Source organism: Sphaerodactylus townsendi, linkage group LG05 (genome assembly GCF_021028975.2).
Source record: "Sphaerodactylus townsendi isolate TG3544 linkage group LG05, MPM_Stown_v2.3, whole genome shotgun sequence".
Taxonomy (NCBI): Eukaryota; Metazoa; Chordata; class Lepidosauria; order Squamata; family Sphaerodactylidae; genus Sphaerodactylus; species Sphaerodactylus townsendi.
In genome coordinates, this window is record NC_059429.1 from 52,214,807 (window position 1) to 52,226,989 (window position 12,183).

Here is a 12,183-nt window from a genome sequence, read left to right on the forward strand (position 1 = left end):
AAAATACAGCTGCCTGGATCCTTACTGGGGCCTCATGGTGGGCACATATCCAATCAATGCTCCACTAGCTGCATTAGTTCCAGCTGAAGCACCAAATCAGTTTCAAGGTTTTGACCTTCAAAGCTCTAAATGGTCTGAGTCTTTGTAGCTTTGGGACCACCTTTCCCAATATGTTCCCCCAAAAGGATTTCGTTCAGCAAAAAGCATTGTGCTCAACTGGTTGTCTCTGGCCTGAAAGCTGTCTATCTGGCCTCAACCAGAACCAGAAACTTTTTGCTCTGGCCATGACCTGGTGGAATGTTCTGTCAAGTGAGACCAAGGATCTGTGAGAGAACAATTTTGCAGAGCCTGCAAGACACAGTGTTTAGCAAGGCCTCCAATTGAGGCAGCAGTGGTATTTATCCCCTGACCTGGCCTCCCTTTCTCATTCCCTACACTGTGTTAATTTGTATTTTATGAGGGGTAAAATCTTGATTGGTTTGTATAACCCATTCCCTATTAGGTGATTATGGCTCTGGAATATTGATAATTGTATTTGATTGATTTTACTGTTATATTTTAATGTTGTAAGCTGCCTTGAGTCCAATTGGGGAAGGATGGCCTATGAATGAATGAATGAATGAATGAATGAATGAATGAATGAATGAATGAATGAATGAATGAAGCAGATACCTGGCAAACCTTCACCATTTACATAGGCTCACAACTGTTTTTTGTGTTATTCTACTATGAAAGTTAAACTCCCAGGATATACTCCTGTATAACCATGAAACACCTGGGGTTTATGATTTTGTTTGTTTATCTGTAGTTTTTACTTTGAAGCCTTGTTGAAAGTTGAGCTACCAGGGAAAGTATGGGATATAAACATTAATGAATAAACATTTTATGTATGATTAAAACAAAAAAACAAAAAACAGGAGGGTACTTCTTCCTCTTCTCAGTCTGTTTTAATGTGTTTATTTAACTACTGGCCAAGTTTAGGCTACTTTTTCTGAGTCTGTTCCGAGGTCACTGGTTTTGCCAAAAATTGCTGAGCTAAACTTATTCAACATGTTATTAGCTCTCCCCTTGACCCAGAAGGGTTCACACCCAAATATTTTCCCAGGTACCACAATGCTTAATTTTAGCAGTGCTAGGTAATAGCACTTAGGACTTTTTATGTGGAGCCTTTATGTCATCCTTAACATTTTTTTAAATGTAATGTATTTGCTACACATTTGAAAATACTGCTTTCTGCATCTTGCATTCTTATAAAATGAAAAAACTGAATATTCTCCAGGTGAATTTGATGGCTTTTGGAGTTATTATCTATAAAGTATTTCGACAAACAGCCATGCTAAAACCAGAAGTGAACTGTTATGAAAATATAAGGTATGTTCAGCTTCAACACAAGTTTTTTTTAACATAAGATCTAAGCAATAATTTGGTAAGAAATATTTGTGCCTTCTGAAGAATTTTTAATTTAGAATAGAAATGTATATTAACAGCGCAATCCAGATTGGGGTGTGTGCTGGGGAGGCTGGGGGCAGTGCAGTGACGATGGTGTCACGCTGTCTCCAAATGGGCTTCAGGTGGTGTAGAAGGAGGGAATTTTTTAAAAAATTCCTCCTGCTGCCCAAATTACCTTATTGGGTGTGGCAGAGGCGTATCTAGGGAAAATGTAGCCAGGTGCAAAATCTGAGTTTTCCGCCCCCACCAACCCTTTATGGGCAGCAGCCCTCCACCACCATGACCAAGCAATGGGTTTTTTGCACCAGGTCTTGAAGTCAATGTGTGGATTGGGGGGGGGAGGGGTGTGAGGGATGATTTTCTGCCCCACCATGACTAAATGGCACAGCCCAAAGACATTTGATCCCATATGTCCCCCTGAGTGGTACGCCCCTGGGGTGTGACATATGTCTGCATACTAGGAGGCATTCCTAGGATGAAATACTGGCGGAAGCCAACTAAACTTGGCTCCATCCCTGGTAACACCCTGCCCAACCCCCTGTGCCAGCATCCACTTGGACACCAGCATAGTTCCCCAGTGGTGCCCACTTCCAGGTCTGACCACCTCTCAACTGGCATGGATGCTCCTTATGCCAGCAAAGAGGGGCAAATTTGCCAGCAGGATTCCCTGCTACTCCCAAAAAGTTTTGTGCCCCCATCTGGATTGGGCTGCAAATCCTTTTCTTAATCTTGCATCATATTTTACTTTAAGTTTTGATGTAAAGACAATACCATTCTCAACCAGAGATAATTTAACTTCTTTGTTCCTGAACTGTAAAAGGCTCTGCAGCGACAAACTGTCATTGAAGAATGCTTGCTTTTTTTAAAAAAACTTTTCCTGTCCATGCATTCTAAATTATCTCTAAATTGTTTGTTTGAACTTTGTGCATGCCTGGGGTTAGATTTAACCAGATTTTCTACTGATGAAAAAGAGAGGAAGGATTCCTTTTGACCGCAAAAAAGCATCCATACATAATTGGATACTGTGATGCTATTGCACTATAGCAATCATTTGCAACTGAATGTTCCTGTCTGCACAGGAAAATCAAGATGCAAATTACTGCTGAAGTGCAACAATATCCCAATAAATAATAATGTACACATTCAGCTGTAAATGGCATGTTCATTCTAAAGAATACAGCAAATGTATTTTCCTTGCCAAGATCAAGAAAAACGTAAACCTTTCACACAGTCCCACCCCTAAAAAAAATCTCAGAAAGTAATCATACTGCAATTATGATTTTAAAGTTTTAGGAGTTCTCCTCATAATAATTCTGAGAAACTCACTGTAGGAGCAGGAGTCTCAGATTCAGTGAGGACCTCACCAGCAAAGTCTGGCACTAGCCAGAAGCAATTTCATCATTGCCCATAACTCTATGATTTAATAACAGTGTTTGGGATAAATGATAGGATGTTGCCTCATGTGATGACATCAGTTCTGGCTTGTGCCATCAGCAAGACACCATTCTCACACACACCATTTCCCCAATCATTTTTTTTTCTCACCATTTAACTCAGCAGAAGCAGGAAGATCCAGTGGATGGTGGCAAGTCTTCCAGAGAAACAGGAGTGAATTTGTGGTGAACTTTGCAGCATATATAATTCAGGATCACACTTTAACTGTCTCAGACTGAACTCTGTACTGCACATAGTGCCGTAGAATCTAAAATAAAAATTTTAATTCAGAATTTAAAAGACCCTTTAGAGAGCCAGTGTGGTTAAAGTGTCAGACTAGAATCTAGGAAAGCCAGATTTGAACCCCTTTTTCTGCCAAGGAAACTTGCTGGCTGACTTTGGGCCTGTCACACATTCTTAACCTCAACCCTGGCAAGTATTTGGATAGGACATCTTCAACAAATAGCAGGAACGTGACATGGAAGAAGACAATGGCAAACTGCCTCCAAATGTTTCTTACCTTGAAAACCCTGTGGGGTTGCCATACGTCAGCTGTAATTTGACAGCAAAAAATATCCTTTTAATTTATTTTAATTTTGTTGACAAATGTTCCCGGAATATTTAGAGATGAGATTGTTAATGTAAAACATCACAATCACTCAGGAATATGCTAATAGTCCTTTGAAGCAAATAAAGTATTCAGAATAAATGCAGGAATACTGGACCTAAAAAATCCTTCACAGTAGCTTACCTAGCCAGTTTACCAAAATCCATGCATAAAACCTGGTCCTGAATTGCTCCAGATTCTGGAGATATAATAAAACATGAAACGGATTTCTGAATATTGTAGGTAAGCCCAGCGCAGGTTTAATTACTGTTCTGGACTGAGCAAACTAAGCAAACTTTTCATTCTTAAAAGTAATGCTTCCAGTTTAATTGAAATAGTTGTTTCCAATAAAGAATGCCAATTTTACATAGGAATCTGATTTGGTGCTCAGTGCAGTTCAATTCATATTCATGTCAGTGTGAGAAGTAATGCATGTCTTCTTCCCATTGAAATGAATGGGTGTAAATGCTTACCTTCATTGGTTTCTGGGTGATTCTGTTTATTTCTGGGAAGACAGAAATGGAAAGGGATCTAGTTTGGATTTTTATCTGTTTTTTTCTGATGATTTCTCTCTATGCTGCTATGATTTTTCCATCAACTAATTCTCTTTAAAACTGATTTACAGAGACCTTGAAAACCATTTGTGCTGGAAAAGCTGGAGTGTGCTACAGGGACCATTGAAAACAACTTACTGTTTTTGTTGCTTAGAAACACTCCTGCAGTTTGAACATGCTGCACTAGATTTATAGTTAGGATTTAGCAATTGTTTGATCACTTTTCTTCCACTGCTCACCCTATCAGCTTCACACAGTGCACTGCTTCTAATGAAGGCAAAAAAATTATTCATTTTTGACAAAACAATGGCAACAAAAGAAAAAAGAGCAAGAGCACACTTCTCTTGTGCTCATGAAGTCCAGCAACTGCTGGACGAAAAATGAAAGAAAAAACTAATCAGTGAGCTCATTTGCAAGACAACACAGTGTGATTTGTCAAACTCCATGAGCTGGACTGTGGGTACTTATAAATACAGTATGTTAGTAATAACAAAACAGGGAAAAGCCTCAAACTCAACCAATTGATTTGTATGCTATTACAGCATCAGCATTCTGACCCTGCAACAATTTAAAGTTCTCTTGCATTGTAAAAGCAAAATTCTTTTAATATAAAAAGAAAGTCTGGTTTTATAGCCAGCAGTATCTCCAAGGCTGAAACTGAGAAACAGCCAGAAGATCCCTTTGATGTCATGCACATGTGCTGACCTAAGAGCATACTATACATTTTTTCCAAGGTTTCTTAGGGGGTATACTTCATAACAGACATATGTTTTACCTTGGGGAATTACACTAACTGTAGATTTAAAATCAAATCATATGGCTCTGCAGTACACCAGAGAAAACAGATTTGAAGATTAAGATAGCCAGTGTTTTAAAAACCATCCAATTTTATCTTTCTGAAGTGTTTTGCTAGAAAGGGAAGAGCACATCATTCCAGTAGCAGCACCACAGCATACCCCAAAGTAGGCACCATGTAACTGCAATTCAGTTTCTGGGGATTTTCAGCTGAAAATTAAAAATCTTCATTTTCAATTTTCTTCAATGGAAAAACAAGAGCAAAACAAAAACAAAAAGATAATGGTTGATAATTTGTCCCTCTTCTCCCTAGATCTTGTGCACGAGGGGCACTTTCTCTCCTCTTTCTCCTTGGTGCAACCTGGATCTTTGGAGTACTCCACGTTATCCAGGGATCAGTAGTCACAGCATATCTTTTTACCATTTTTAATGCCTTTCAAGGACTGTTCATCTTTATATTTCTTTGTGTTTTGTCTCGGAAAGTAAGTACTTTCTGGATCCTAAAAATGCTATTGATTTCTATGCATATTTATAAATACATAGCCACAACACCCTTAGAATTTTATGCTCACAGTTATGTTTTTCAACACTGCTGAAATGTTCTTATTAAATTTCATCTATTTGGGGGGGAAATGTCTGATGTAGGTGTATGCAGTCTCCAAGCTAACTTCAAATATAAAAACCTGGGGAAATTGCTCATATTGAGGAATCTATACAATCAATCTCTGAGCTAGTCCAAAAAGCCTAGATTTGGGGGATTCCAAAGTGAGTAGCATTCCCTTAAATCTTCTCTGTAAGCCTATATCCAGTCATATAGCTAGCTCCCAGGTGCCAGTTGTACTAGAATATCTGACAATATGCAAAAATGAAGGAATTACATACAAACCACAAGGTTCTCAGGAATTCTTAGTGTAGTACAGTAACAGTTTCGTTCTCAAGTATGAACATGAGTGAGAGAATATGCCTGGGTGGTGCTTAAATAAAAGTTAACATCCTGTCCAAAAGCAAAGAAGAGTCTTGTCTCTCTCTTCTCCTGTAATAGCTCAGACACAGACAGCATTATGTGTGGAAGGGGGCCTGTCTTTGCCTTCTCAAAATTGCAAACTGTGCTGCTGACAAAGCAAGAAAGACTTTGTTTAAGTATGGGCTTTTGATGGGGGGAATTGCAAAAGCTCAGATAGGGTAAAAGGTAAATCTTTGCATCTCCATAAACTATATTAGACATGAGACACTTAGGGCCATGGCTGCCTGAGAGAAAGATAAAACGTGTAGCACGTAAGTATAATTGAAATTGCTTTCCTTCTGCCTGCCAAATCAAAAGTTCTAAGTAAAAACAAATTAAAAATGTGAGACCATGATGAGTCTTCCAAATTGGTTACCTGATAGAAGAGTTCCATCTCCTGGTCTCCTGGAAACCACCAGAAGTGGGAAGGAGATATCAGGGGGAAAAACAATGTATTGGGGCTCACAAACCATGTAGTGACTACATGCAATATTGGCATAAGTGGAAAAGCTGACTCAAGCACAATCATAACTTGAGTTGCCCATTCATTTCAGTGGACTTTACCTCTGTTCCGGATTGCAACCTCACATGTGTAAAAGTAATTCATACACAATCATAACTCACAGCTGACAACTCTTTCGCCAACTTGGCTGCTACCACCTCGGGCTTGTCACGAGCTGATTTGAGGTTTCTGTAATAAGTGGGGATATGAAGGCCAGTGTATGAGATGTGGAAACCTTGCGAAAACCCTTGAAATTTGACTGCAACCCAATTGGAGCAAGAAGAAATTTGGCTGCAACCCCTGTAAAAAAGCTCTCCCCAGCATACCTAAAGGTCCATTGCCAAATCCCACACCACTGGCTCCCGTTCCTCTTGTTACAGCTCAAGTGGTCAGTGCATGGTGGAGCAGCTGACCCAATGAGCCTCCCCCTCCCCCAGTCTCCTACCAGTGCTCTTTCTGCTCCTCGAAGTCCTCAAGCTCTGATGACCGCAGTAAGAGTGGGCCCTGACCACGAGACAGTGCCTTTTATAAGCCCTGCATGGCCCACTCTGATGATGCGCTCCCTCTGACATTGAGAGAGCGCCCCACCAATCCGTATCCGGCTATTGTGCATGTGTGTGTCAGGTCCTGAAGGCTGAACCTTGCCCGTAACCAGGCAAAACAACGCAGCCCTTGCTTGACATGTTTTAGGCATGGCCATACTTTCTTGACCCAATCCACATCACAAGGTTGCTGATGAGAATAAAATGGAGGAGAACAGAATGATATAAGCTGCTTTGGGTCCCCATTGTGGATATAGGTGGGGTTATAAACAAAACTAATAAATAATAAATACAGCTGAAGATGGGATGCAGATAGAAGATTAGTAAGTTGATAGTAAGGCAAGAAGACAACAAGAAAAATGTCAGGAGGGGATACAGGGGTAGTGAGGTGTGCCTTGCAACTGACCTGGCTCAGAAGATGGCATCATGTAACTGGGTAATAATTTTCCCAAGTAGAGGCTTGCAGGAGGGAAGGAAGGAGGAAAAGCTGAATACAGGGGTACAGATGAAGGAAGAAGAAGAAGAAGAGTTTGGATTTATATCCCCCCTTTCTCTCCTGTAGGAGACTCAAAGGGGCTTACAATCTCCTTTCCCTTACCCCCTCACAACAAACCCCCTATGAGGTAGGTGGGGCTGAGAGAGCTCCAAGAAGCTGTGACTAGTCCAAGGTCACCCAGCTGGCGTGTGTGGGAGTGGGAATCAAACCCGGTTCCTCCAGATCAGAGTGCACCTGCTCTTAGTCACTGCTCTTAGCCACTACGCCACTGCTGCTGAAGGTTGGCTGGTAGATTAGAAAGAGAGAAAGAAGCACAAAAAGGAGAGAGACTATAGGGGCTTTTCAAGGAATTAAAAAAGGAAGTGGCGGAGAATGGGACATTAGGTGCCCCCCCCCTGCAAGTCCTTGGGAGGCCCCCATTGGCAGTTATATAATTCTAGGTTGCCATTAATATGTAAGCCCAAATTCTGAAAGTCTCTTCAATATCTCTCCAAATGCTCTCAAGGGTCAATCCCACAACTAGAAAATTGCGTAACATACATATATTTATTGGTTAACACAAAACGATCATTTCCTGTTTTCACTCTAGATCCAGGAGGAATACACTCGGTTGTTCAGAAATGTCCCTTGCTGTTTTGGATGCTTGAGGTAAATGGATGGAATGCTAAGATGAGGTGTGCCATGGAAGAAAGGAGAAAACAAGCAGCTTTGGGAGGAAAATGCTATATTGTGAAAGTATGAAATGAGTTTCTGAGCTGTCATCTCTCTTAAAATCAATTACTTTCTCTCTAGTATAGGTATTGTACATAAATGCACACTCTGGCACACTATATTGTGTACAAACAGCATATCTATACAAGACAGACTGGTTTATTGTGTAACAAATTACACTTCTTAAAGGAGCCCAGGACTTTTCAGGGCTAATGTCTGTAGCTCAGAATAGAGCATACCCAATGTGCAAAGCAGTTTTTGTGAGTAGCTGTGCTATTAATGTCATGCCTGCTGACTTGGTAATGAAAATAATTTTGCTTATTGGTGTTTAAAGATAATGAATGTTAATAAAGTGTTAATAAACATAATCTGCTATTAGTAAGTATCTCCTTGCTGAAAACATGTAGTTTAAAAGTAAGATTGGATAGCTGTTTATAGTTGGATGGAACTATGTATACATTAGGTTTTCCACAGGTGCATCCTGGAGTCAGATGGAGAAGTGTATTCTGAAGTTTGCTTGTTTGTTTGTTTGTTTATTCAACTTCCCACCCTGGAAGGGCTCTGGGCAGTGTACAACATTAAAATATATATATAAAAAAAGCTAACCATCTGTTTGTTGGTGATTCCCTAACGCTGAAACGGCTGGACGGATCGCCCCCAAATTTTCACATGACGTCCCTCCCTGTTGCGGGCAGGTAATCGGACCTTCAAATCACCAAAAGTCCATACCTGAGCCAAGTAAAACATCTTTTTTCTGGTGCACCAGGCCATGAAGCTGGCTGTGTTTAACTGTCACCCTTAGAATGTTCGTGCAGCATGTCTGTCTGTGGCCTGAGGTCTTGGCATGAGGGCTTAGAATGTTCATGCAGATGGGCAGAGATGAGCAGAGAAAACAGTAAATAGGTAATACTGTTAGGTAATATGAGTGGAAGTGAAACATACACACTTTGCCGCGTGAGACGTCAGGTGGGGTTCCCCCCCACACACACACATGCAGGTAACTTTCACTCTCTGTGCCTCACCCACTACTACCACACAACACACATACTCTCATCCACATCCAGCTCATCCTCACACACCTCACTCTGCCCTCCCTCACATCCAACCACCACTTACCCACTTCCTCACCCATATTCGCCACAGCTCTCTTTTACTAAAAGCAAGCTGGAGTTTGCCTTTTTCTTCTAAGAAAATCAGCGGGGTGGGGGTGAACCAACACTACTGCCTCTGCTTCTTTTGCACATGGCCCTTTAAGAACCCTGGGAGCTGGCCTCGGATCTGAGTGCCTCACCCCCCTGCCTCTGCTGCCTGACTGGGATAGCCTCCTTGCCCCAGTTCTGCCTTACCCAAGCCAGGACTGTGCGTGTCAACCAGCCTCATGGACAGCGGGATTTGCACTCTGGACAGTTCCGTTGTGGAATGGAAAGGGTTACCTTATACTAAAAACCAAGACAGCACCATATAATAATCTGAATTGAAAAGGGAAAGAGGGATTCTATTTGGCCACCCCAGAAGAAGAAGAAGAAGAAGAAGAAGAAGAAGAAGAAGAAGAAGAAGAAGAAGAAGAAGAAGAAGAAGAAGAAGAAGAAGAAGAAGAAGAAGAAGAAGACGACGACGACGACGACGACGAGGAGGACGAGGAGGAGGAGTTTGGATTTATATCCCCCCTTTCTTTCCTGTAGGAGACTCAAAGGGGCTTACAACCTCCTTGCCCTTCACCCCTCACAACAAACACCCTGTGAGGTGGGTAAGGCTGAGAGAGCTCCAAAAATCTGTGACTATCCCAAGGTCACCCAGCTGGTGTGTGTGGGAGTGCACAGGCTAATCTGAATTCCCCAAATAAGCCTCCACAATTCAAGCTGCAGAGCTGGAAATCAAACCCAGTTCCTCCAGATCAGAGTGCACCTGCTCTTAGCCACTATGCTACTGCTGCTCCCAAAAGGCTATGCTGGGGATCATTGGACCTGCATGGACATCTGTGTGGGTTGCGGACTGTGATGAGAAGGACAATTGCCACAGTAATGCGTGGCCGGGCCCCGCTAGTAACCTTATAAAATTCCATGCAAGAATAAAAATCAATAACAAATTAGAATCATACTTAACTTAAATCATACTAAATTTAAAGTTCCCTGCTTTGCAGGCATGTACAGGCCCAATTTGGATTGGCGAACATAACCTTTCCTTCACATCATTTTGTTGCTATTTGCTATATTAGTTATATATGTATTATATGTATATGTATATTATATTATATGTATATGTATATTATATGTATATATGTATTGAGCTATAGATAATACTTCCATAAACAGCACCCCTGGGATCATTTTTAGCAAATACAGGGAGTGAGGACTCCATGTGCCATGGTTCCAAGTCAAATTGGCCCTTCAGATGCTTGGAAAGCAAGAAACTTCAGGATATGTTTATTCATCCAATCCAAGAACATCCAAGAGAAAGGGATCCATTGCAAACTCAGTATCACACTAATGTAGGAAAGAGGGCATTTGTAGGGGAGAATTAGTTAGCAGAAGTGAGTGTATAACCCTTTCACCACCTGCCAGTTATTCCTAGCAAGAACATATAATTCTAGTCATTTTAAAGGTAAAGATAGTTTGGGTCATTACTGGCCCATGGGGTGATGTCACATCAAACATTTACTAGGCAGACAATGTTATGCCCATTTTACCCCTTGGAAAGATGGAAGGCTGAGTCAGCTGCCTGAAATAAACTTCCACTGGAATTGAACCCAGGCCATAATCAAAAATTTACTTGCAGTTCTACAGCTTACCACACTGTGTCCCAGGGCTCCTATCTAGCCTCTTTACCCTATGTGTTTTCCATTGATCAAAAATAAGCCTGAATGTGTCCTTAAAAGCAAGAATTTGTAAGAAGAATTAAAGATTTCAAAGCCAGTCTCCAGTAGAGATGAATGTATTCCTGCAGTTCCATCTCATTTAAAGTCTGACCCATCTTTACTTCCAGGGATTCAGTCCTATCTGATAATCTTCTATTGCAGTTCATGAATATTAATTGAGAACAATCCCATAAGTGGAAATGGAACCGTTTACACATGCACCCATTTTAACCCATGTCATCTTTCTCATCTGTAGAGACTGTTGACACCAAAAAAAATCTGATTCTCTAACTGCTTTGATGCAGGACCCAGATTCCAAATATGAACACTGCTTGGTTTGATTAGTCAAGCCAAATGGTTACTGCAGAATTGAGCCTCACACTAATCTTTTAAGCCCCTGGGAATGGAATTCAATCCAATGAACTATCCAGTGAGTAAAATCCAATCTAATCAGATTCATTCCTGGTATGCAGTAGAAATAATGTTGCTCATGCAACCCCACAGCACAGTATTTATTACAGCACAGTAACGCTATTGGGAGAGGTGGACAATCACCTAAGGTGTTCAGCAGTATAGTCTTGAGCATACAAAGTATGCAAACTGTTAATTAAGCAAAAATTTGGAAGACTGGGTCAAAACTTTTTAATTGTCCTGATCTGGCAAAAAGTACTGTAGTTTTCGGCCATTTAGGTCACAACAAATTGTCCAAAATTCTTTAAGGTTATAATACTCGGCTTGTAGAAGGTGTAATCTATCACTGGATGGTCCTTCAACTCATAGTACCTTCTGACCAATATTATTTCAGAGGAAAAATATATGAGCAGCTTTATTCTGGCATTAGGGGGTCAGCTTTATTTGGTATCTGCTGAGGCTAGGTATATTATCAAAAAAAGGCAAATGGTTCATTTCCAGTAAGGGATTCTGAGCCAATAAATACACAAGTGATGAGGGAAATGGGAAGGTCTTATTGAAATATCTCTGGTGATTCACGGAAAAAGAATCAACGAGCCTTAGAACCCAGAATACATTCTTATGCCTCTTCTGCAGATTGGGAACCCCAAAAACAAAAGTGGACAGACCTTGAAAGCTGCTATGTGGTTCAGCCTGAGTTGAGGCAGTTATCAGAGACTGTTCCATTGTTACCTGAAGTGGTGAGAAGTCTCTCCCTTTTAGAATGGACAATTAGCAGGAACAGATTCTAGGCTTGCAAAACATTGGGCAAGCTCAGAATCTTCA

The 12,183-nt window shown here is 41.0% G+C and overlaps 1 protein-coding gene across 4 annotated transcripts in view; it reads left to right on the plus strand.

The window, feature by feature from the left end:
- Positions 1-8,698, plus strand: part of ADGRL4 (adhesion G protein-coupled receptor L4) — a 124,265-nt gene extending 115,567 nt beyond the window's left edge. For 3 of the 4 annotated variants that reach the window (XM_048498716.1, XM_048498718.1, XM_048498717.1), the window contains 3 exons: positions 1,280-1,371; positions 5,153-5,321; positions 7,972-8,698. In XM_048498716.1, the coding sequence (XP_048354673.1) occupies positions 1,280-1,371; positions 5,153-5,321; positions 7,972-8,034 (324 nt within the window). In that variant the 3' untranslated portion in view covers positions 8,035-8,698. The remainder of the gene's footprint in view (positions 1-1,279; positions 1,372-5,152; positions 5,322-7,971) is intronic. The other variant, XM_048498719.1, reaches the window with a different exon arrangement.
- Positions 8,699-12,183: the final 3,485 nt, after the last annotated feature.